At 36.9% G+C, this 26,777-nt stretch overlaps 3 protein-coding genes across 3 annotated transcripts; all 3 read left to right on the top strand.

Moving 5' to 3' along the window:
• The first annotated feature begins 272 nt into the window (after positions 1-272).
• LOC110930864 (putative pentatricopeptide repeat-containing protein At1g12700, mitochondrial) lies at positions 273-2,584 on the top strand. The gene has a single exon (XM_022174254.2). The coding sequence runs from the start codon at positions 273-275 to the stop codon at positions 2,067-2,069; it is 1,797 nt and encodes a 598-aa protein (XP_022029946.2). The 3' UTR covers positions 2,070-2,584.
• Positions 2,585-12,088: 9,504 nt separating this feature from the next.
• Positions 12,089-13,961, top strand: LOC110930866 (pentatricopeptide repeat-containing protein At3g22470, mitochondrial). The gene has a single exon (XM_022174255.2). The coding sequence runs from the start codon at positions 12,135-12,137 to the stop codon at positions 13,908-13,910; it is 1,776 nt and encodes a 591-aa protein (XP_022029947.1). The 5' UTR covers positions 12,089-12,134; the 3' UTR covers positions 13,911-13,961.
• A 9,994-nt stretch (positions 13,962-23,955) lies between these two features.
• LOC110928352 (pentatricopeptide repeat-containing protein At3g22470, mitochondrial-like) lies at positions 23,956-25,983 on the top strand. The gene is made up of 2 exons (XM_035988278.1): positions 23,956-24,291; positions 24,333-25,983. Exons 1-2 carry the CDS (start codon positions 23,991-23,993, stop codon positions 25,757-25,759), a joined length of 1,728 nt encoding a protein of 575 aa, XP_035844171.1. The 5' UTR covers positions 23,956-23,990; the 3' UTR covers positions 25,760-25,983.
• The last annotated feature ends 794 nt before the right edge of the window (positions 25,984-26,777 follow it).

Below are 26,777 nucleotides of genomic sequence, written 5' to 3' on the forward strand. Positions count from 1 at the left end.
TTAATTAAAACGCTGAAACGATTTTCTTTTTCGAAAATAACGTCCGATAACGCCGGGTGTAACGGCAACCGGGCGTTATACGGCGTTATTTTTGAAAAAATTTTAAAACAAACGCCCTACTACGGGCGGTAGGCGAAATTTGGTTTGTATTTGATGGTACTCTTGAGGGTGTATTTTGAGTTTTTTTAGAAATAAAAAAAACAAAAACACATGCTTTCTGCCATTTGATAGATAGGTTAAACTTCAACTCCGTTTCCTTGCAGGAGACGATGATGAATCGCACAGCTTTCATCAAATTCGGAGGTACCACCTCCTTCCTTCTTCATTCTCTCTCATCTTTCCAATTCGGTACTCACACAGCTTCCCTTCACTCCAATGTTTCCTCTTTGATTCATAAAATTACCAACTTGAATGATGCCTTGAACCTGTTTGATGAAATGTCACACACACGCCCTTTGCCCTCTGTTGTTCATTTCACTCAGTTGTTGAATGCTGTTACCAAAATGAAACATTTTTCTTCTTCTCTTCATCTTTTCAACCAAATGTGTGCAATTGGTGTTCCCGTTGATAAATACTCAATGAGCATTGCAATCAAGTGTTGTTGCCAGTTGTATCGCTCCAAAGACGGGTTTGCACTCCTAGGATGCTGCTTTAGGCGAGCTATTCCACCCAATGTGTACATATTTAATGCACTCTTAGACGGACTCGTCCTTGAAGATAGGATTCTTGAAGCAGAGATGTTATTCAAGAAGCTCATCAAACAAAAACTTTGTGAACCTAATGTCGTTACGTACAACACAATGATTAAAGGCCTTTGCAAGTTCGGTAATAATGTTACAGCACTTGCTTTGCTCAGGCTGATGGAGCAAAAAAACTGCAAGCCTGATATTGTAACATATAGCACCATCATTGATAGTCTTTGCAAGGATAAACTGATTGATGATGCTTTCAAGCTCTTTAAAGAGATGCTATTTGAAAAAGGAATTTTACCAGATGTCATTACCTACACCTCTTTAATTCGTGGCCTTTGTAACTTAGGTCGTTGGGATGAGGCCTCAAAGCTGCTAAAAGAAATGGAGGATGAGAACATTTCTCCGGATGTGCAGACCTTTACTGTATTAGTTGATGCTTTTTGCAAGGAAGGTAAAGTAGAAGAAGCTGAGGCTGTTATCAACATCATGATTGAGAGAGGTAAGGCTCCAGATTTAGTGACATACAACTCACTTATTGATGGTTACTGTCTGCGAGGTGAAATGATTAAAGCAAAAAAACTTTTTGATTCCATTACACTTAGAGGCCTCGTTCCTGATGTTGTTACTTACAGTAGTTTATTGAATGGGTATTGCAAGAATCTGAATATTGAGAAGGCTGAGCAAATGTTTCGTGAAATGTCTGGAAAAGGTTTAAAACCCGATGTAGTCACTTACAGCACCATGATACAAGGATTTTTTCAGGTTGGGCGTTGTGTAGCTGCGCGCAAACTCTTTGATGAGATGCATGCACAAGGCCAAATTCCAAATGAATGCACTTATGGAATAGTTTTAGATGGCCTTTGCAACAACCATCTAGTAGAGGATGCGCTCTCTTTGTTTCATTTGGTGGGTAACAGCAAGCTTAATTCTAATGTTGCTGTGTACAACATTCTCATTGATGGTGCAAGCAAAAATGGGAAAGTGGATATTGCGAGGGTTGTTTTCCAAGGTCTAACTGATAAAGGCTTGCAACCTAATGTTCGTACATACACTGTGATGATAAGTGGTTTTTGTCAGGAAGGTCTATTGGGGGAAGCCAAGTTGTTGTTTCTTAAAATGGACGAGAGTGGCTGCCCGCCAGATGATGTTACTTACCGTGTTTTACTCCAAGGATATCTAAAGAACAGGCACTATGATGATGTGGAGATGCTTTTACAGGAAATGGATGATAGAGGTTACTCACTTGATGCTTCGACTTTATCGTTATTTATAGATGATATCGCAGCTGGTTTACTAGATAGAAGTATGCTTAAGCTGTTAGGTAAGCTTGTGCCAAAAGAATTATTGAACGATCCTAGCTTGTGCGACTGGGAGTGAAACTGAGATAGTAATTGTGGGATGAGAAATGAAGAGAATAACTTACAAAATGTAGAAAGCAGGAAATCTCTACCAAATTCTATTTGGTTGTTATGTGGTTTTACATGTGTGTGGTCACTAGACATTGTCCATTTAATGAACTCACAACGCTTATACATTTTTAAGAGTTTTCAAGAACTTGCTACGGTTGGTTATTTAAGAGTTTTCAAGAACTTGTTTAACCGTATCCCCCAACCTGACCCCTACATAGTAAATGAAAATGAAGATTTGAGATCACAAAAGCACAGCAAAGGCCACTTAGCAATCCATTTGTGGAATGGCAAAGGGGGATGTTTGAACCTTGCCATTGGTGATGCTTTTCATTGATGGTTCTTTTTTATTTTTATGAGGTTGGTTATATATATGTCTGGAAAGAAGGTGATGATTGTATCATAGTGCCAGAGTGGAGGTCATCTGTGTTTATGTACAATGCAACATTTGTGTGAACGATAAAAGACCAAAAAACTTCATTTGCCTTGCTGTCGGGTCATAAACCTTTTTGAGTGAAAAAAGTACGAACCCTATTCAAACCAGTTTGGCTCGGGTTAAAATGAGTTTGGTTCACAAAGCGGTAACCAAAAACTGGTATCAAGTATTTTTTTTTTTTTTTTTTTTTTTTGGGTTGGGTTGAAACCGGTTTGAGTGATGAAAGGGGGAACCAATATACAAATTGGCGGTTTGGGCCCAGTTGAAACCGATTTGGTAGTGCAATCCGGGCCGGGTTACGAGAGATGAACCAGTTTGGCTCAAACTTGGTAAAGTGTCAACATATATACATTTGTTCAGTGTAGACAAAGGATCTAGTTATCAACATCATGATTGAGAGAGGTGAGGTTCCAGACATAGTGACATACAATTCACTTATAGATGGTTACTGTCTTCGTTTCATGAATGATGTTTTGTTGATTTCATGAATGAATGCTAGTTGTAACATCTTCTTCGTTTGTACCTTTTTTTGCTTGTTGAGACATTATGTTTTAACATTTTATCGACTTTATATGCTAGTTCGAGCTTGATATCTTCAATGTGGATATCATAGCTTGATTGTAATTAACTAAAATCAAGCTTCGGTTGTTCTTGATTAGAGGATACCAAACGGGTCGGAACCGCCGAAGCTGGAGCGAACCGACCCGGAACCGAGAACCAAAAGAGATGAGGTTATAGAACCGAGAACCGAACCATTTAAAACATGTCCGGTTCAGGTATGTAGACGGTCCAAAGGGTCAGTTGACTCAGTTCCAAACTATATAATCGGAAATCCAAATTGGAAGGGTTGCTCAATGTTAAAAATGTATTAATTCAACAGCAAACATTTTTGGTTGATGTCTTACTTTGTGTGTTTTATAATGTTGAGGGGCTACTGTTAATCAGAGCTTGCCATATGTCTTAGCAAACGTTCGTCGTCTGTAACCCGATCACTATCTTTGACTTTTTGGTCGACGTTGACCAACAGGTCAACGTTGACTCTTGTGTTCAGAATTTTAAACCATGTATTCCAGCTATAAACCTTCTATTTAAAATCAAAATTCTTAAGACAATTGTTCACACTATATAATCAGCGGAAAGTTTGTTTACATTCGTTTGTTTTATTTGGATTGAGAATGTTCTACACAATATCCGGGGTTTATTGGTTAACCCAAGATATGGTTTTAAAAATCGTGTTTTATCAAACTGTCGACAGCCGAAAACCCTGTTTGGGAAGCTTAGTAGACTTTGAAAATATTACAGAAACTATTTGGACTTATTTCAGCCATTCAGTAAAAATTTTGGAATTAATGGAAGTCGGATGGTATAAATCGCCAAATTAATGATTAATCGGATTTTTAAAACTAAATTATTAATAAAACATAATTTCTATGCCTATCATATTACAGAATAGATATCATTTTCACGTATTTTCTTATAAATATTAGTAAATTTATGTTATTTGACATATATTTAATTTCCAAAAATTAATTTCTTTATAATTTAACATGTCCGAGTACTCCCCAAGTACTCTCAACTCCCCGATCGACCGATTAGGGAGCGCCTAGCGACTTTTACAACCACGATTATAATAAAAACATATTTGATGCATGAGATTTGAATGTTTCTTTTTATATATATAAGAGAATGGTTGCAAAAGTCGCTAGCCGCTCCCTAGTCAGTTTATGCCTATCATATTAAAGAATAGATATCATTTTCACGTCTTTTCTTATAAATATTAGTAAATTTATGTTATTTGACATATATTTAATTTCCAAAAATTATTTTCTTTATAATTTAACATGTCCGAGTACTCCGCAAGTACTCTCAACTCCCCAATCGACCGATTAGGGAGCGCCTAGCGACTTTTACAACCATGAGTATAATAAAAACATAAATGATGGATGAGATTTGAATGTTTCTTTTTATATATATAAGAGCATGGTTGCAAAAGTCGCTTGGCGCTCCCTAGTCGGTCGACCGAGGAGTTGAGAGTACTCCGCCTAGGCGGAGAGTACTCGGATATGTTAAATTATAAAGAAATTAGTTTTCGAAAATTATATATATGTCAAATAACATAAATTTACTAATATCTATAACAAAACACGTGAAAATGATATTATTCTTTAATATAATGGGCATAGAAATTATGTTTTATATTTTTTAAGTCAAACTCGACATGGGTTAACCTACTAGATCCAATTCTGACCGAGGTTGACCGCGTTTGATCGATTAAAAGTAATTAGGCGGAGTTGAAGAAAGCCGTCTCGGCAGCCTACCTTGTAGGGAGTACTCGGGGAGTAGTCGGCCTTAGAGGCCTTGTTTTACAATAAGAGATAAAAATTGAAAAGTATGATTTTTAGTTATATTACAGAAAAGAAAATGATGGAATTGGCGTGAATGTGAATGCCCTACCACATTTGATCATTAAGTGGATGGCCACTAATAAATACTATTGTCAAATTTTTATAAAAGGTTACATTTTAATAATCCTGACAGAACTAATCAGATGGTAAATTAGCAATCATTACGATCATCTAGTATTTTTTTTTTTTTTTGAATGACCAACAAAAAACTTTCCATTAGACAAGGTTAACAACGTGTTAACCTATAGTTACAGCCACCAATATTGTACCAGAGAAACAACATTACACATAAAAACAAGATAAATCAAACATTCGCCAATGATTCCACGCAAGTATGCTTGCCTTCAATCGATGTTTTAGCCATAGATAACCAGAACTTTGACTTGCTCTACAACTCTTTCCACAGACATCCTTTTATTTTCAAAGGTCGCCTCGTTACGGGCTCGTCATATGCACCAGATACAAGTCTGCACAACCGAATACAAGGCTCTCTTACACTTTGCTGAACCGCGACAATGTAGATGTAGCTCCAACACATCCTGTTGGAAATATTAAAGATAATTTTAAAGAGGAACATACAAGTTGGTATGTTTCCTCCATCCCACATTGGTGGAGTGAGTGAAGTTTGGGTGGTTTATAAGGGATTACCCCTTATGGGCCTCCATAGTGATAAATGGGTTGAGAAGTGGGTGAAGCCCACACGCGCGCCGAGCCGAGCCGAGCCGCGAGCTCGCGAATGGGCGCACTTTGCACTTTGCACTTTGCACTTCGCACTTCGCACGTACGCGAGGAGCTGAGGAGCTTTTATTTTTAGCTAAGGTCTGGTCAGGTGGGTCAGATCTGTGGTTCAAATGAGATAGGGAGATAGAGATTAATTCGAAACAGTGGGGGTTATCCCATACTGATTCGAATTCGTATGGGATAGCTATTCTGTAACCGAATTCGTATGGATATGCATCCAGAAAAACGAATTCGTATGGGATTGGTATATCTCTCCCCGTTTTTCTCATTCTTTGGTAAATCCTAAACCTATAAATTGAAGGCTCCTGCTACCCATTTATTTACTGATAATTTCGCAGCTCTCTCTCTCTCTATTGTGTGATTCTGTTTTCGTTCCAGCTTCTGCGTTTTCTGGTTTCCATTGCTGTTGGAATACCAGATCAGTTCTGCATTAAATCCTGGGAGTTTACGCTGCAGCTCACAGCAATACGAGCGCGTAAAATCCTTTAAGGACAGGAATTTTTCCGTGCAGTTCAAGGCTTTTGTTCAAGGATCTTCGTTCTCACTCGCCAGGTTGGTTTTAATTTACTTGTTCTTTAAATTCGTCCGACAACGGGACAGTCTCCTTCTACCTTTCTTTAATCAGTTTGCTCAAGTTGGAACAAACTGGTTTGGCTGATAACTCGGTAATTAATAAATTAATTGTTTGATTAAATTATTTTTCCAACAATCTTAAAGGATTTTATTTTTGTGTTTTAATCAACAGAATTAATGGACTCTGAACTACCAACAGCCAATCTGAGATTCATGAATCAAGAGTTTGTCAAGTTGGACAGATTCGATGGTCAGAACTATACCCGCTGGGCGGACAAGGTTAAGTTCATGCTAGTTGTGCTGAAACTTTACTATATCCTTGATCCTGACTTGCCTGCAATCCCTGATGACCCTCCTGGTGAAGCAGGAGAGCTCCCAAATGAAGATTTGGCAAGGCAAAGACTTATCCGTAAGGAAGCTGAAGATCTTTGCCTGGGTCACATCAAAAATTCCCTTTCGGATCGTCTCTATGACTTGTACGCGCCAATAAAAAGTGCTAGAGAATTGTGGAAAGCTTTGGAAGATAAGTACAAGGCTCATGAAGAAGGTACTAACAAATACCTTATTGCCAAGTACCTAGACTTCCAAATGGTCGATGACAAGTCAATCTTGGAGCAGGTGCATGAACTCCAAGTTCTTGTTAACAAATTGACTGCACTTTCTATTCCGCTGCCAGAAATATTTCAAGTATGGGTTATTATTGCAAAATTGCCTCCTGGTTGGAAAGATTTCTCAAAGAGAATGATGCACAAGTCTGAGGACTACTCTTTGGATGAACTGTTGAAGCACCTTCGAATTGAGGAGGAAACGCGCAACAGGGACAAAAGAGGTAAAGTCGGATCGAGTGTGAATCATGTAGCTGGAGGATCTGGTCATAAGGGAAAAGGGACATCATCAAAGAATAAGAAGTTTACAGCACCAAAGAAAAAAGAATTCAAGAAGTCACAACACACTAACAACCATCAACCAAAGAGATCTGGTAAATGTCATGTTTGTGGAGAAATAGGACATTATGCACGAGAGTGCTCTCAGAGGAAATCTGGATCTACGGTTGGTTCTACGAGTGCTATTGATGTTGAGAAAGTCACCAATCTAGTGGCCAATGTGGGTCTTGGTGAAGTTAACATGCTTTCTCAATATACACGCATTGTGGCATGTAGAGGATGGTTTTTGGATTCTGGAGCCACTGTTCATGTTTGTGGGAATCGTGGCTCGTTTCTGACTTATGCTCCTGTTCCTCAAGGAACAGTGGTGGTATGTGCTGATGGACATCGTGTAGAGGTTCGAGGTAAAGGCACGGTGCGGCTAAACTTCAGAGATGGTCAAGTGGTTACTCTTCAGGACGTGTTGCATGTTCCTGGTATCACCAAGGGTCTTGTTTCTGCTGATAAGTTTGATCGGAATGGTTACAAGCTGGTTATCAAGAATCTCCGTGTGAAGTTTTCTCTAAATGACATCTATGTGGGTCAAGCAAAGAACACGGGTGGAATGTATCGTCTTGACTTAGCTGAAGATGGGATTGGTGAAGAAGAAGATTCGGATCAAGGAGGCGTTTCAGTGATTGACAGGTTTGGGAATGAAAGTGATAGTGATAGTGGTGGTAGTGTTAGTTCTAGTATTGGTGAATGTAATGCAATTGGTTTTGATTTGAATGAAATTATGTCTTCTGATTATATCGCTTGTTCAATTTCTTTATGTCATAAACGCTTAGCTCATACAAATATTAAAAACATTGAAAAAATGCAAACTAAAGGTTTATTAAAATTAAATGATAAAGACTTTGAAAAATGCGAAACTTGTGTTAAATCAAAATTCACAAAGAAACCTTTTCCAAGTGTTCCTAAACGCAATACATCACTACTAGAACTAATTCATTCAGATATTTGTGAACTGAATGGAGTTCTTACTCGTGGGGGTAAGAGATACTTTATCACTTTCTGTGACGACTCGAGCCGATACTTATATGTTTATTTGTTGCATTCAAAAGACGAAGCTTTTGAGGCATTCAAAATATATAAGGTTGAGGTTGAAAAACAAAAGGAGAAACGCATTAAAATTCTTCGCTCGGACAGAGGCGGAGAATACTTTAACCGAAAGTTTGATGCATTCTGCGAAGAAGAAGGCATCATACATGAGAGAATTGCACCATATACTCCCCAACAAAATGGTTTGGCTGAGAGAAAGAACCGAACCTTGGTAGAGATGGCTAACTGTATGTTAAACCAATCAGGTCTACCTCGTAATATGTGGGGGGGAAGCTGTGTTAACCGCATGTTATGTTCATAATAGGATCACTAGTCGTGTGATACCTACGAGTCCATATGAGTTATGGAAAGGAAGAAAACCAAACCTAGAGCATTTGAGGGTTTGGGGTTGTCTTGCTTACTATCGCGTACCTGATCCAAAGACACTCAAACTGGGAGAACGAGCTTTCAAGAGTGTGTTCATTGGATATGCTTCGCATAGTAAATCTTACCGATTGTTGGATGACGAATCAGGTATAGTTGTAGAATCCAGAGATGTGGAATTCTTTGAGAACAAGTTTTCTAGAGATGATGAAAACTCAAATGGCACCACAACTTCTAGTACTTCTGAGAAAAGGGTTCAACCCTCACCAATAGTTGAAGAACCAAGGAAAAGTACTAGAGTTAGAAAAGAGAAAAGTTATGGAGATGATTTCTTTTCTTACCTGGTTGAAGGAACTCAAAAGAAAGTGACGAGAGAGGTCATTTTTGCTGTAAATTTGGATGATGATCCTAAAACTTTCAACGAGGCAATGTCATCAAGAGATGCTCCTTTGTGGAAGGAGGCAGTCAATGATGAAATGGATTCCATTATGGGAAATGGAACTTGGGAGTTAGCTGATCTACCCAAGGGAAAGAAACCTATTGGATCCAAATGGATTTTCAAAAGGAAGTATCATCCAGATGGATCCATCTCTGCCTATAAAGCGAGATTAGTCGCTAAAGGGTATAGGCAGAGAGAAGGGGTCGACTATTTTGATACCTATGCACCTGTGGCTAGAATAGGTTCTATTAGAACTCTGATAGCGGTGTCTGCTTTGAAAGGGCTTTACATCCATCAAATGGATGTAAAGACGGCATTTCTAAATGGGTATCTAAATGAGGAGATTTATTTGGAGCAACCAGAAGGGTTTGTGATGCCTGGACAAGAGAACAAAGTGTGTAGACTTATTAAATCTCTGTATGGTTTGAAGCAAGCTCCTAAACAGTGGCATGAGAGATTTGACACCACTGTGACTGCTTTCGGGTTTCGACACAACAGTGCTGACAGATGTATTTATACTAAATGCGAACCCGGTTATACAGTCGTGATTTGTCTCTATGTTGATGATATGTTGATCATCAGCACTCACCTTGAAGGTATTTCTGAAACTAAGAAATATTTGTCCTTGAACTTTAAGATGAAAGATCTAGGAGAAGTTGATACCATTCTTGGGATCAAGGTGAAGAGAACTGGGAGTCAGATTTCTCTTAGTCAATCTCATTACATAGAGAAAATTCTGACTAAGTTTCAACACTTAAATATTAAAGAGTTTAATACTCCGTTTGATCCAAGTGTGAAACTTAATGTGAACTCTGGAAGAGCAGTGGCTCAACTGGAGTATGCGAGTGCTATTGGAAGTATGATGTATGCAACGCATTGCACTCGTCCTGATATTGCTTTTGCTGTAAGCAAACTGAGTCAGTATACTGTTAATCCAGGGATAGAACACTGGAAGGAAGTGGGTAGAGTACTTGGATACCTGAAAAGGACCAGTAACTTAGAACTGACATACACGTCTTCTTCCAGAATACTTGAAGGTTATTCTGATGCAAGCTGGATTGATCGCACCAATGATTCAAAATCTACAAGTGGGTGGATTTTCACTCTAGCAGGAGGAGCTGTTTCTTGGGCGAGCAAGAAACAGACGTGTATTGCCCACTCGACTATGGAAGCTGAGCTCATAGCGCTAGCTGCGGCTGGTAAGGAAGCAGAGTGGATTAGAGATCTACTTACTGACATCCGTCTGTGGGATGTTCCAATGCCGTCTATTCCCATGTATTGTGATAGTGAGGCCACACTATCTAAAGTGTACAACGCAGTGTATAATGGGGGATCAAGACACATAGGTCTTCGGCACAATTATGTGAGACAACTTCTTGAAAGTGGTACCATCAAGGTTGTCTATGTCAAGACAAGTAAGAACTTGGCAGATCCATTTACTAAACCTCTGACGAGAGATTTGGTTGTGAATACCGCGAGAGACATGGGTCTAAAACCACAATAGAATCGTTAGTGATGAAACCCAACTTGAACTTAGTGCTCCTATTTCTCAAGTTTAATGGGTAACAACGAAGTCACTTAACGATAGAAGGTACTATCAAATTTGATAGATCCATGTGAGGTATGATAGTACGTCGTTGCCGAGAACCAGGGTGAGCTTATGCTCTTAACAAAGCAACGTGGATAATGTAAAACTTTGCCTATATGATCTAGGGGTGGTGCCGCCTCGAGTGAAGATTAGTGGTTTATCTTCTAAAGGGTCATGAAAAGGATTTATAGCGCATGGCCATATTCGCGCTCAGTGTGAACGCAAAGTCAACTGGTGATGTGTGGGGGGTAAACCGAAGGGGGCTATCAGGTTAATGGTTTAATTCCATAGGACACCATCTAATCTGTCTCTTCTTGTTTATCAACATAAACTGGGTTTAATCTCCGTGACACTTAGTGACATCATTAGTCTAAGTGAAAGGAAACATTCCAACTTGGTGGGGGATTGTTGGAAATATTAAAGATAATTTTAAAGAGGAACATACAAGTTGGTATGTTTCCTCCATCCCACATTGGTGGAGTGAGTGAAGTTTGGGTGGTTTATAAGGGATTACCCCTTATGGGCCTCCATAGTGATAAATGGGTTGAGAAGTGGGTGAAGCCCACACGCGCGCCGAGCCGAGCCGAGCCGCGAGCTCGCGAATGGGCGCACTTTGCACTTTGCACTTTGCACTTCGCACTTCGCACGTACGCGAGGAGCTGAGGAGCTTTTATTTTTAGCTAAGGTCTGGTCAGGTGGGTCAGATCTGTGGTTCAAATGAGATAGGGAGATAGAGATTAATTCGAAACAGTGGGGGTTATCCCATACTGATTCGAATTCGTATGGGATAGCTATTCTGTAACCGAATTCGTATGGATATGCATCCAGAAAAACGAATTCGTATGGGATTGGTATATCTCTCCCCGTTTTTCTCATTCTTTGGTAAATCCTAAACCTATAAATTGAAGGCTCCTGCTACCCATTTATTTACTGATAATTTCGCAGCTCTCTGTCTCTCTATTGTGTGATTCTGTTTTCGTTCCAGCTTCTGCGTTTTCTGGTTTCCATTGCTGTTGGAATACCAGATCAGTTCTGCATTAAATCCTGGGAGTTTACGCTGCAGCTCACAGCAATACGAGCGCGTAAAATCCTTTAAGGACAGGAATTTTTCCGTGCAGTTCAAGGCTTTTGTTCAAGGATCTTCGTTCTCACTCGCCAGGTTGGTTTTAATTTACTTGTTCTTTAAATTCGTCCGACAACGGGACAGTCTCCTTCTACCTTTCTTTAATCAGTTTGCTCAAGTTGGAACAAACTGGTTTGGCTGATAACTCGGTAATTAATAAATTAATTGTTTGATTAAATTATTTTTCCAACACATCCTGGGTTGAGTTTGATGATTTTTCCTAGATTTATTGGGTTACCCAACATTATGTCCCATTGGATCACTTTTATTGTACAGTATAAGTCTTTTAACATTTAAGATAAAAGTGAAAATTTGCAAGATAAGACGAAGAGAACATGCTTTCTAACATTTCTTAGTTAGGTTGAAGCATCAACTCCGTGATCATGAATCTAAAAAATTATCTTCTTATCAAATTCGGAGGTAATTTTATCACCAAATCCTTCCTTCTTCACTCTAATTTCTCCACAAATCGATCCATGTTTCATAAAATCACCAACTTGAATCATGCACTCAACCTGTTCGATGAAATGTCACAGAGACGCCCTCTTCCATCTGTTGTTCTGTTTAATCAGTTGTTGACCACTGTTACTAAAATGAAACATTTTTCTACCTCTCTTCATCTTTTCAACCAAATGTGTTCTCTTGGCCTTCCTGTTAGTAATTACACTATGAGCATTGCAATCAAGTGTTGTTGCCAGTTGTATCGCACCAAAGACGGGTTTGCACTCCTAGGATGCTGCTTTAGGCGAGCTATTGCACCCAATGTGTACATATTTAATGCACTCTTAGACGGACTCGTCCTTGAAGATAGGATTCTTGAAGCAGAGATGTTATTCAAGAAGCTCATCAAACAAAAACTTTGTGAACCTGATGTCGTTACTTACAACACAATGATTAAAGGCCTTTGCAAGTTCAGTAATAACGTTACAGCACTTGCTTTGCTTAGGCTAATGGAACAAAAAAACTGCAAGCCTAGTATTGTTACATATGGCACCATCATTGATAGTCTTTGCAAGGATAAACTGATGGATGATGCTTTCAAGCTCTTAAACGAGATGGTATATGACAAAAGAATTTTACCAGATGTCATCACCTACACCTCTTTAATTCGTGGCCTTTGTAACATGGGTCGTTGGGATGAGGCCTCAAAGATGCTAAAAGAAATGGAGGATGAGAACATTTCTCCAAATGTGAAAACCTTTACTGCATTAGTTGATGCATTTTGCAAGGAAGGTAAAGTAAAAGAAGCTGAGGCTGTTATCAACATCATGATTGAGAGAGGTGAGTTTCCAGACATAGTGACATATAACTCACTTATTGATGGCTACTGTCTGCGAGGGGAAATGATCAAAGCAAGGGAGATTTTCGATTCAATGACACTTAGAGGTCTCATTCCTAATGTTGTTACTTATAATAGTTTATTGAATGGGTATTGCAAGAATCTGAATATTGAGAAGGCTATGCAAATGTTTCGTGAAATGGCTGGAAAAGGTTTACAACCCGATGTAGTCACTTACAACACCATGTTACAAGGATTGTTTCAGGTTGGGCGCTGTGTAGATGCACGCAAACTCTTTGATGAGATGCATGCACAAGGCCAAATCCCAGACCAATGCACTTATGGAATAGTTTTAGAGGGCCTTTGCAACAATCGTCAAGTAGAAGATGCTCTCTCTTTGTTTCATTTGATGGGTGATAGCAAGCTTAATTCTGATATTGTTGTGTACAATATCCTCATTGATGGTGCAGGGAAATATGGGAGAGTGAATACTGCGAGGGTTCTTTTCCAAGGTCTAATTGATAAAGGCTTGCAACCTAATGTTCGTACATACACTGTGATGATAAGTGGTTTTTGTCAGGAAGGTCTATTGGGGGAAGCCAAGTTGTTGTTTCTTAAAATGGACGAGAGTGGCTGCCCCCCAAATGATGTTACTTATTGTGTTCTTCTCCAAGGATATCTAAAGAACCAGCACTATGATGATGTGGTGATGCTTTTACAGGAAATGGATGATAGAGGTTACACACTTGATGCGTCAACTTTATCATTATTAATAGATCAGATCGCAACTGGTTCACTAGATTGGAGTATGCTTAAGTTGTTCGGTAAGCTTGTACCAAAAGAATTATTGAACGATCCTAGCTTGTGTGACTGGGAGTAAACTGAGATAGTAATTGTGGGATGTGAAATGAAGATAATAACTTACAAAATGTAGAAAGCAGGAAATCTCTTCCAAATTCTATTTGGTTGTTATGTGTTTGGTTCCTAGATATGTGTGGTTTTACATGTGTGTGGTCACTAGACATTGTCCATTTAATGAATCCACAATGCTTAGACTGTCTTCAACGCAATATCCATAATCCCATCCGAGATGATGTGGAATTTATCCAAGTTTTCAGGCGCATTGGAGCATATCCGAAGGGGAGGGATCCGAAGGGAATATCCGACTGCAAGGGCACCCTTTTGTCTCGGTTCTTGTGCCAAACTAAAAAGAAAAGTTATTTAAATGCCGTGCAGTGGGTTGGTACCATTTTCTTGTGACTGGAAGAGAAAGATAAGATGTGAAGTGGTGGAGTTGCTGGTGGTGTCGCTGATGGTGGTGTCGGCCGATAGCCGTCATTGCTTCTTGTAAGAGAAGGATGTTTGATGGTTTCAAAGTGATAATATATATTTATGGGGATGTGAGCTGTTTTGGAGACAAATCAATTAAAAAATTACGAATATATCATATTTGAGTAGTTATATTAGTTAAATAATTAAATATTTATTTTAAATATATTTTAACAGTTTAAGTAATTAAATTAAAATAAAAATAGGTGATGATTTGTAAAATGTAAGGATGTTTGTAGGGTTGGAGGTAAAATTGAGGGTTTTAAGGATTTGTAAGGATTTTTAAGAATTTTTAAGAATTTGTAAAGATATGACATGTCAGCTGACTGGACAGTTAAGGGCGTCTAAGGGCGTTCTTAGCATTGGAGATAGCCTTATACATTTTTGTTTGTTGTAGTTTAATGATATGTTGCTAGTTTGTGAAAGCTAGTTCCATTTTTATATAACAATGTGAATATCATAGCTTGATCATAATTGAAACCAGGATTGCTAGTCTGCACTGGATCTGAGATTAAAGAAAACGATGTATGAAAAAACGCATGATTGATGAGAATTCAGAATTGAGCTTTTCTTGAAATCTCAGATTATCTCACGAATGAGGAAGAGATGGACAAGGTTCATAGCTCCTTGCCTGACTACCCCTTTTATTTGGAAAAACTGGGTTCCGAAAAAAGGAAAAAGCTGAGGCTGTTATCAACATCATGTTTGAGAGAGGTGAGGTTCTAGACATAGTGTTCACTTATAGATGGTTACTGTTTTATGAGGTGAAATGATCAAAGCAAGGGCGATTTTTGATTCACTGGTGTCTAGAGATCTTTTACCAAATATTGTAACTTATAGCACTTTGTTGAACGGGTATTGGAAGAATTCGAATATACAAGAGGCCATGCATATACTCTATGAAATAACTAGGAAGGGTTTGAAACTCGATGTAGTCACTTACAACACCATGATAGAGGGATTGTTTCTGGTCGGACGTTGTGTAGCTGCACGCAAACCCTTTGTTGAGATGCAGCATAAGGCGAAGCTCTAAATGGATACACTTATCGAATTATTCTAGATGGACTTTGCAACAACCATAAAGTAGAAGAGGCTCTCTCTTTGTTTCATTTGGTGGATGATGGCAAACTAAATTTTGATATCGTGGTATACAATATCCTCATTGATGGTGCTTGCAAATGTGGGAAATTAGTATTATTATATGATTATAGTTATCATCCTTTTTGAAAATTTTTAAACATAAATGGTATTAGTATTATTAAACCTTCTATTGGTATTATCATAAGATCACCCGATGTGGAACCACGCCCTCCGTCACGTAAGACCCATAGCGCCCCCAACACCGTTGCACAAGCGCCATGGTTGAGTCCGCCAAACTCGAGAAAGGAAGAAAAGGGGGGACCCACCCCAAGATGTCACTAGCCTTTAATCCACATAATGAACTTTAACTAACCCATCATGTAGTTGTCAAATTGTAGTTTAACTAAAAATTAGGAAAAAAAACAACAAAAAAAAGTATGATTGGTGTGATAGGATGGACCTCACCTGATTTAGCAAGCATTAAAGCCTATGATATAACTTAAAATATTAATTGAATTACTTTTTATGTTAATATTACTATATAAAAAAAAAATCAACCAGAAAATACTAGATGAACTTCACGCTTTTATTTGGTCCAAACTCTTTAGGTTATTAAACAAACAAAATAAACTTTAAATATGTGTTTGGTTCACCGAATGTTTGGAAACGGAATTGGAATTTATATAAGAATTGAAATAGAAATTGTTAGAATTGGAATCTCAATTTCATTTTTGATGTGTTTGTTCTCAAATAAATTGGAATTTATTACTCCGACCCTCACCACCCCAATTCGGGTCGAAATAGTTTGAGACGAAAAGGTCCGGTTGAAATGGTACGATGTCACCAGTGTCGTCTACGTTCACGAGCGTGGGTGGTTCAGGGATCAACACAAGTGTAAAATGCTATTTTGGACTCCATTATTATAAATAGCATCAAGCAAGAGTTGATCTTCAATGACATGCCACCAAACAAGAATATCACACCAAAAAACAGGATGCCACTAAGCAACTTTGTCTGAAAAAGACGGGTTTATGTAGGAAAGTTGGCATCTAGCTAAGGTATTCAAAAAAGGTTCAATACGTTTTAAATATACAAATAGATATGTATTTTCATTAATCGTTTGTTTTTATAAAATCCGTTTTAAAAAATAATTTATTTTTTAACATTTTGTTCAAACCGTCTATCGTTTTTAAAATCGTCCCTTTTTAAATCGTTTATTTTTTAAAATCGTTCTTTTAAAAGTCGTTTGTCTTAAAAGTTTTTTAAACACTTCATTTTATTTTTTTATTTTTTTTGAACGGTTAACGGTTCACTCCCCTTAAGAAATTCGCCCGCACTGCGGGTTCGAATCCCAACCCCCCCCCAAAGGTCCAGCCGCACTAGAATTACCCAATATTGGTACCAGAGTAGACTCGAACCTGCACCCCTCCAGAAGAAACCCCCAAGGGGGGAAAACTCCTGACCTCCTCCCAACCACTTGGACTGGGGATCATCATTATTTTTAAAATTGTTTGTTTTTTAAATATTTTTAAACAACTCACCTTTTAAGTCGTTCACTTTTAAGATTTTACGAAACGACGTGTATAAAAAACAAAAGAAATGTAAGATTTGAAAGAAAGATGAAACATTTTAATTAAAAAGTTTGCAAAACATCGTTCAATTTTCAATTTTTTTAAATGGTTCTTTTTTTCAAATCTTCCATTCTTTGGACCGTTTGTTTATTCAGAATTCGTTATTTTTTAACCTTTCGTTTATTAAATTCGTGCGTTTTTTAAAACCTTACATTTGTTAACATATTTTTTAGGTTTTGTTTTTTTATAAACGTCGTTTTTTTTAAATCTTCATTTAAAATCGATAGTTTTAAATTCCTTCTATTTATCATTCATTTTTCTGAAGTTCCTTTTCCCTAACGGCTATAAGTAAACTGAATACAAAGTTTCAAAAATGAACGATTTCAAAAACGGTTCTAAAAGGAACGGTTCAGAAGAAACGCTTTTAAAAATAAACGACTTAAAAAACGAATTGTTTAAAAAGTTTAAAAATGATTTCAAAGAGAACGTAATAAAATGTATTGTTTAAAAAACCTTTAAAAGACAAACAACTTTAAAAAGAACGATGTTAATAGACAAACATTTAAAAAAGGAATAATTTTAAAAACGATAGACGATTAAAAAAGGTTAAAAAACAAATGATTTTAAAAACGACGTTTATAAAAAACAAATGCTTAATGAAAATATGCATTTATTTGTATATATAAAACATATTTTGTTAAATAATAATCGTGAAAATAATGAAATAATAAATTTTTTTTTGAGTAATTGTATTAATAATCTCTTAAATATTAAAAGAATTTTGTAATTATCAAAAACAGTCTCTGTGGTATATAATGACCTAATTACCCTTACACTTAACTGTAAAAAAGTAACAAAGTTATTGTCAGTGGCAAAAATTGTTATAAAATACAAACTTGGGGTCTGATATGTTAAAAAAATAAGGCTGAGAGGGTTAAACTGGCTAAACCATAGGAGCCAAAACAGTAATTTCTCGTATTAGCGGATGGTGTAGGATTAATCCTATTTTGTGTTGAATTTAAAAGATTTAGCAAACTTACATAACCACAATCGTCGAAGAACTGGAAAACGCTGGTGAATTTGATCATTCAAACAACAATCCGGAGTATATGGAAATGCCGAAACTGTGTGATTTTTTACCAGAAGTGGGTTATCGTGGCAAACTTAATTGAGGAAGTTAAAGTTATTGCCTTCCAATGGTTCCGGAGCAGAACGAAATGGCGGGATCTCACGTGGGAAACACGGATTTCTTTTGATTTAGCATGTTTGGGTTTGTAATTGTATTTTAGTTGATGTATGTTTTTGGTGGTCTAGTTAACCAGATGTTAGCCTGCTCACTTTTTGGTGTATAAAAGCTTTTTGTTAGCCTTTCAAAAAAAAGTTTAAATAACTTGTGTTCGTGCTAACGAGGTAGTGCCGGAGTGGTTGGGGAAAGAATTGGTGTTCCTTGTGACCCAAGTTTGATTTCCACTCTCCTCATTATTTTCTACGACATCCAGGTGAAGAACGGATACGGGTGGTGCCGGTTCGACTTGGATGTGAGGCGAGGTTTTACCAATTATTCAACTGTCGTGCCTTCGGGCGGGTGGAGGTCAGGTTTCCGCGCATCTGGAGAGAGCCAAGGGGCTGGCGGCGGTCGAGTAGTCGACCTTGGCCACAACGCCTGATGTCACTGTGGTTGGCACGTCGTTCCTTGCCGTTAAAAAAAACTTGTGTTCGTTAATTATACTAATTGTCGGCATTGTACAATTAACAAAACGGGCACATTAGTACTTAGTATCGACCAAACAACGTTAGTACTGGTATCAATATTCGTTTCTATTGTTTCTAACCGATTTAAAACACGTCTCCATATCACGACTTTAACTTTTTTTTGTTTCTCTTTCGGTTTTTATAGCGAGTGCTGGTACCATAACGAACCGAGTCGATACCCACCAAATTCATGTCGCGTAGATTTGCAAAATTTTAAAGCTTTATCTTTTTTTATTATTATAACTGATTGTCAGTATATTTAGTTTTTTTATAAATTTTAATATATGACGTTTTATGAAATTAAGAGTTTGTCGTTGCGACATGCCAATTTTTATCTACGTCTCAATATAACTATTTTCTCGAAACCGTGTTGTGAGGCTGATGGGTGTGGTATAAAGCTCTTAGGGGTTTTATCACGCCACACAAACGTCACGTATGTTCCATGTCACATAGGGGGCTTTAAAGCACATCTCTATAAGTTGCATCCAATGGTTTAAGGCCCCTATCATGAGTACCTAATTATTTGTTTTTTTATTTTATATATTTTTTAATTTATATACCATTTTTATTTAAAACAAAATAAAAAAACATAATTTCAATAAAATAATTATAAGATTACAAACAACTTAAAAATAAGAGTTAATTACATCGTTAGTCCATGTGGTTTGGTTTGTGGAAAGTAACAATCTCATGTACTAATAGTTTAAAGTAACAATTTAAGGTTTTAACGTTTGATTTTGTAACATTCTAGGGCCTTAAGGCTAACAGTTGTTAAATACTAACCGAAAACTTAGGGTATTTCGTCATATCAGAACTTAGTACCCAACTTTGTTAGTTTGGAACCACAGAGACTAACCCTGCAATTAACTCTTATAATATAAACACATTTTTCTTTTTTTTTTTATTTAACTAAGTTTTATTTAATTATTTAACTAAATAATTTTTGAAATGGTGAAAAAGTTATATATTATTTAGAGTAAATTACAAAAATCGTCCTTTATGTATGTCACTTATTGCAAACTGTGTCATTTATCTTCAATAATTACAGAAAACGTACACGATGTTTGCAAACCCTTGCAAGTTATGTCCTTTAGCCCTAACTCAATTAATTTTTTGTAGTTAAATCTGACCAAATAGACCCTACATCAGGGTATTTTGGTGATTTTACTCTCATGTGGGGTCAATTTGGTCAGATTTAACCACAAAAATACCCTCATATGGGGTCCATTTAGTCAGATTTAAACACAAAACTTAAATTAACTGAGTTAGGGATAAAGGACATAACTTGCAAGGGTTTGCAAACATCGAGTACGTTTTCTGTAATTATTAAAGACAAAGAACACAGTTTGTAATAAGTGACATACATAAAGGACGATTTTTGTAATTTACTCATTAATTTGAAACTAGCTTTAATAACGTTATTGAATATAAAATACTATCTAATTGTTTGTTTTCAACTTAAGAACTTTTTTTTATCAAAGTTCGAATAAGAACTCAATATTTTAAGGACTTAGTTACAGTTTATCTATAAACTATCAACTATTGTAGTAACGTTCAAACTGCTCTATTTTCGTAATTAGATTGTAAGCTAGGCTAAAACTAATCTAACAAAAATGTGTAAATATTTTTTAAACTTGGTTAATGTTTATTCGTAGATTAGTGGCTTAATTTTTCCAGCTTAAGCGTCAGACCCAAGTTTCAAGATGTTTATTTTTTGTATTGGTAAATATGATTTTTATAGGGTCTATATATTCACACACCCAAGTGTCTATTTACAGACCCTCATATACGCCTCGTATAGGTCTATACGTTGCGTATAATCTTTTTCAATTTCCAAGAAAATCTCTGATTATGTCATATTTTGTCTTATATGACCCGTATATGCCTCGCATAGGCTTATACGGGGCGTATAGACAAAAAAAAGGACCATTTTACCCCTGAGTTAGGGCTAGACTAGGGGCAAAACAGGGCTATAATGGTCTTTTGGACCACACTAGACGCCCAGTCTAGGCCTATACGGGGAGTATAGACAAAAAAGACCATGTTACCCCTGAGTCAGGGCTAGACTGGGGGCAAAACAGGGCTATAATGGTCTTTTGGACCACACTAGACGCCCAGTCTAGCCCTGTATGCGGCGTATTTTTTTTCTCTTTTAATATCGATAACACTAATATTAATTATAAAAAACTCATATTAATATCAATTTTTTCTCTTTTTAATATCGATAACACTAATATTAATTATAAAAAACTCATATTAATATCAATAACACTAATATTAATTATAAAACTCATATTAATTATAATAACACTAATATTACTCATACGATTAATATTGTATAAAATGTTTATAAAAAAACTAATATTGTATAAAATGTTTTTAAAAAAACTAATATTGTATAAAATGATTGTAAAAAAATAATATTTTTATATAAGTTTGCTAAAACGATTAACATTGTATAAAATGTTAAAAAATAACCTTATATACGCCCCATATCGGCCTATACATGGCATATATGGGGCATGAGTCATATATGAGACCTATACGAGGGGTCCTATACATCACGTATAGGCCTGTACGCGGCGTGTAGGAGCAGTCAAACCAGAACTGACATGAGTCAGACACCGAGTTTGATGTAATCCTATACGCTCTGTATAGGCCTATACGAGGCATATACGAGACAGAGGGTGTGTAAATAGGCAGATAGAGTGTGTGGATAGTTTCAGCCTTTTTCTATGTATCATAATATCAACTAACTCATACAATAAACATTAAACATAAGGTTTGGATTCTTTGACCCGAGTTTTAGTATATTTACTATTTAAATTAATTGGTAAATGGTAAATAAAGCAATATAATAAGTTAAAAATATGTATGTTTCTTACCTCGTCTAGTCGTAATCAGTTTCTTATATTGACTTGGAATAAATTGTTTGATATGTAATAGATTATATCAGTTCAATTCTCTGACACTAAACATGTTAATATATAATAGTTATCCTATTTTGTTTATACTGTATACAGAGAGATGGGAACTTTTACATCAATTTGTATTTGTGACTTTGATGATGTGGTGACATTTTTGTAAATGATGAGAACCTTAGAACTATCAGAAGAGGTAAAAATGGAAGATCCAACCAAGAGTGCACATGCTAATCACATGTCATTTCCCCCCATCATATTTAAACGCCAATAACTTTTTTATACGTGATTATTTTTCTAAAAATATTACACCATAAAACTCAACGTTCTTTTATCTTTCCAACGAGTATACTATTGATATATTTTTCGAAAAAAAATGAACTGGGTTTTTTATGACGTTTTGAACTTTGTTTCTTTATGGCGTTTTCAACTGTGTTTTTATGACGTTTTTCTGAAGTGGGTGTTTTTATGGTGTTTTCAACTGGGTTTTCTTTCTGAACTATGTGTTTTATGGCGTTTTCAACTAAGTATTTACATGACGTTTTTCTAAACTGTGTGTTTTTATAGCGTTTTCAACTGAGTTTTTCATGTTTTTTTTTTCTAAACTGGGTGTTTTATGACGTTTTCAACTAGGTATTTTTATGGTGTTTTTTTAAATTATCTATTTTTATGACGTTTTTATTTGAACACCTAGTTCATGATATTTATTTCATGACTCTGTCAGTAACAATTATACCTACATCATTTGATACAAACTAATGGATTAGGATCAAATACAAAGGATCCTAGTTTTTTTTTGTTTTTTTTTTGCCGGGGGGGGGGGGGGGGGGGGAGGGGGGTTAGGTTTTTTGGGGGTGGGGGTGGGGTGGGGGGGGTTAGGTATTTTGGGGGTTTTTTTGGTGAGGTATAGTTTTTTTTTTTTTTTTTTTTTTTTTTTTTTTTTTTTTTTTGCCGGGGGGGGGGGGGGGGGGGTGGTGTGGGGGGTGGGGGGGTTTAGGTTTTTGGGTGGAGAGGGGGTTAGGTTTTTGGGTGGTGGTGGTGGTGGGGGTGGGTGTGGGTGTTTAGGTTTTTGGTGGTGATGTAGTGGGTTTAGTTTTAGCTTGGGTATGTTTGGCATGGAGCTTTTAGGTTAGGAGCTTGAAGTTTTTGGTTGAACGCTACTACTAGTAGCGTTTAGAAGGAACTACAAGCTTTTAGGGAAAAATGACTATTTTAACCTCTCAAAATAAGGAACTTTTTAATGCACCAATTTTCTAAATTTTTAGTTATGTCCATTTTGGTAATTTTATACATTTTATTAAAAGTTCCAGCTATTATACCAAACACCAAATATATCTAAAAAGCGGATTAGGATCAAATACAAAGAATCCTAATTGTAAGAAGTGTAAGAAGGATTTATAGAGTGACAAGTGTCCAATAACCTAAAAAAACCCACTACACAAAAAAACTTCACTACAAAAAAAAAAAAAAAAAACCCTTAAACATCCACCACCACCAAAAACCTAACCCCTTCCCCCCTCCACCCCCACATCGTTTTTTTTTTTTTTTTTTTTTTTTTTTTTTTGCCGAGGGGGTGGGGGGTGGGGGTTTAGGTTTTTGGGTGGGGGTGGGTGTTTAGTTTTTTTTAGTTTTTTTTTAGGTTTTTTTTAGGAGGGGGTGGGGGTGGGGTTAGGTTTTTTTTAGGTTTTTGGGGGGTGGGGGTGGGGGGGGTTTAGGTTTTTTGGGGGTTTTTTGGTGAGGCATAGTTTTTTTTTTTGTTTTTTTTTGCCGGGGGGGGGGGGGTGGGGGGTTTAGGTTTTTGGGTGGGGGGTGGGGGGGGGTTAGGTTTTTGGGTGGTGGTGGGGTGGGGTGGGTGTGGGTGTTTAGGTTTTTGGTGGTGATGTAGTGGGTTTAGTTTTAGGTCATTGGACACTTGGCACTCTATAAATCCTTCTTACACTTCTTACAATTAGAAGCCTTTGTAGAATAACTTGACCCCTAAAAGGCTACAGCTACTAGCTACCAGCTTCCAGCCATCAGTTTCCAGCTACCAGTCACCAGCTACTTTTGCTAAACATACCCCTTATTGAACACTTGTCACTCTATAAATCCTTCTTACACTTCTTATAGAATAACTTGACTCACAAACTAATTACCCCAACATAATGTCCCATTGGGTCACTTTTATTATTGTGCAGTATAACTCTTTTAACATTTAAGATAAAAGTGAAAATTTGCAAAATAAGACAAAGAGAACATGCTTTCTATCATTTCTAATTAGTTAGGTTGAAGCATCAACTCCGTTTCGACACCGACGGATCGACGATCATGAATCTCACAAATTCTCTTCTTATCAAATTCAGAGGTAATTTTATCACCACACCCTTCCTTCTTCACTCTAATTTCTCCACGAATCGATCCATGCTTCATAAAATCACCAACTTGAATCATGCACTCAACCTGTTCGATGAAATGTCACAGAGACGCCCTTTTCCATCTGTTGTTCTGTTTAATCAGTTGTTGACCTCTGTTACTAAAATGAAACATTTTTCTACCTCTCTTCATCTTTTCAACCAAATGTGTTCTCTTGGCCTTCCTGTTAGTAATTACTCCGTAGCATTGCAATCAAGTGTTGTTGTCAGTTGAATCGCACCAACGACGGTTTTGCAGTCCTAGGAAGCTGCTTTAGGCGAGCTATTCCACCCAATGTGTACATATATAGTGCACTCTTAGATGGACTCGTCCTTGAAGATAGGATTCTTGAAGCAGAGATGTTATTCAAGAAGCTCGTCAAACAAAAACTTTGTGAACCTAATGTGGTTATGTACAACACAATGATTAAAGGCCTTTGCAAGTTCAGCAATAACGTTACAGCAGTTGCTTTGCTCAGGCTAATGGAACAAACAAACTGCAAGCCTAGTATTGTTACATATAACACCATCATTGATAGTCTTTGCAAAGATAAACTGATTGATGATGCTTTCAAGCTCTTTAAAGAGATGCTATTTGAAAAAGGAATTTTACCAAATGTCATTACCTACACCTCTTTAATTCGTGGCCTTTGTAACTTAGGTCGTTGGGATGAGGCCTCAAAGCTGCTAAAAGAAATGGAGGATGATAACATTTCTCCGGATGTGCAGACCTTTAGTGTATTAGTTGATGCGTTTTGCAAGGAAGGTAAAGTAGAAGAAGCTGAGGCTGTTATAAACATCATGATTGAGAGAGGTAAGGTTCCAAACATAGTGACATACAACTCACTTATTGATGGCTACTGTCTGCGAGGGGAAATGATCAAAGCAAGGGAGATTTTTGATTCAATGACACTTAGAGGTCTCGCTCCTAGTGTTGTTACTTACAGTAGTTTATTGAATGGGTATTGCAAGAATCTGAATATTGAGAAGGCTGTGCAAATGTTTCATGAAATGTCTGGAAAAGGTTTAAAACCCAATGTAGTCACTTACAACACCATGATACAAGGATTTTTTCTGGTTGGGCGTTGTGTAGCTGCGCGCAGACTCTTTGATGAGATGTATGCACAAGGCCAAATTCCAAATGAATGCACTTATCGAATAGTTTTAGAGGGCTTTTGCAAAAACCGTCAAGTAGAAGAGGCTCTCTCTTTGTTTCATTTGGTAGGTGATGGCAAGCTTAATTCTGATATTGCTGTGTACAATATCCTCATCAATGGTGCAGGAAAATATGGGAAAGTGGATATTGCAAAGAATCTTTTCCATGACCTAATTGATAAAGGCTTGCAACCTGATGTTCATACCTATACTGTGATGATAAGTGGTTTTTGTCAGGAAGGTCTATTGGGGGAGGCCAAGTTGTTGTTTCTTAAAATGGACGAGAGTGGCTGCCCGCCAGATGATGTTACTTACTGTGTTTTACTCCAAGGATATCTAAAGAACAGGCACTATGATGATGTGGAGATGCTTTTACAGGAAATGGATGATAGAGGTTACTCACTTGATGCTTCAACTTTATCGTTATTTATAGATGATATCGCAGCTGGTTTACTAGATAGAAGTATGCTTAAGCTGTTAGGTAAGCTTGTGCCAAAAGAATTATTGAACGATCCTAGCTTGTGCGACTAGGAATGAAACTGAGGTAGTAATTGTGGGATGAAAAATGAAGATTATAACTTGCAAAATGCGGATAGCAGGAAATCTCTACCAAATTCTATTTGGTGTTCATGTGTTTGGTTGTTAGACATTTTCCATTTAATGAATTCGTAACGCTTACACAATTGTGTTTGTTGTAGTTCAGTGATATTCTGCTAGTTTGTAAAAGCTAGCCGCGACATCTTCTTTGTGTTTTACATTTTGCTTCTCGATAATGATGTTTCAAGGTTTATCAATTTATAAGGTAGTTCGAGTTTAATATAACTATGTAGGTGTCTTAGCTTGATCCTAATTCAGACAAGGTTACTAGTATGCTATCATATTGCCTTTTCACTTCTTCTGCTCAACGCTTTAGAGTACTGCACGCAGGTATTTGCTTCTTTAGGGTTCTTTTGATGTGATAATTTCAGCAAGATGCTTCTTAAAGATGCATGATTGATGAGAATTCAGAATTGACTTCCATAGGCGTGGGTTTTATTAGCAATCTAGTTCTTTGTGTAGTATACAAGCACCTGCAAATAGGTTTGTTTCTTCTTCTAAATTTTGATGTGGGCAGATTTCTTTACCAATAACTGACCAAAGTATAATTTGCTTGTCAAGTTTCACAATTGACTTCTTGCTGGGCCATAATGCCAAATTGATGGTTTCTATGTGGGTATCTTTCATTATGAAACAAATTGTATGTTTTTTTTTAAATAGAGTCACTATGTTCTTGAGTGTTCTTTTGATGCGTTAGTTTCAGAAAGGTGTCTGAAAAGACACATGAATGATGAGAATTCAGAAGCAATATTAGCCGGAAAGGACATGAGGCAGGAGCAGTTGAACCCAACAATATTCTAGTCACTTCCAAAGGGTAAATTTTCGATACTTCATGAACGTTTAATGATATTAGATTTACCTAATTTGTATACCAAGCTAAACGCTCATGTTTGTACAGCAAACATGTATATATTAAGAGTACCCATAAGCCATTTTAAAGATTAGAGTTAAC

Source organism: Helianthus annuus, chromosome 3 (assembly GCF_002127325.2).
Source record: "Helianthus annuus cultivar XRQ/B chromosome 3, HanXRQr2.0-SUNRISE, whole genome shotgun sequence".
Lineage (NCBI taxonomy): Eukaryota > Viridiplantae > Streptophyta > Magnoliopsida > Asterales > Asteraceae > Helianthus > Helianthus annuus.

Excerpts from the sequence above, each read along its gene's own strand:
- LOC110930864 (XM_022174254.2), top strand. The coding sequence starts at position 273 with ATGAATCGCACAGCTTTCATCAAATTCGGAGGTACCACCTCCTTCCTT.
- LOC110928352 (XM_035988278.1), top strand. The coding sequence starts at position 23,991 with ATGAATCTCACAAATTCTCTTCTTATCAAATTCAGAGGTAATTTTATC. Across the intron at positions 24,292-24,332 it reads CTCCGTAGCATTGCAATCAA|TCCTAGGAAGCTGCTTTAGG; the intron begins GTGTTGTTGTCA and ends ACGGTTTTGCAG.
- LOC110930866 (XM_022174255.2), top strand. The coding sequence starts at position 12,135 with ATGAATCTAAAAAATTATCTTCTTATCAAATTCGGAGGTAATTTTATC.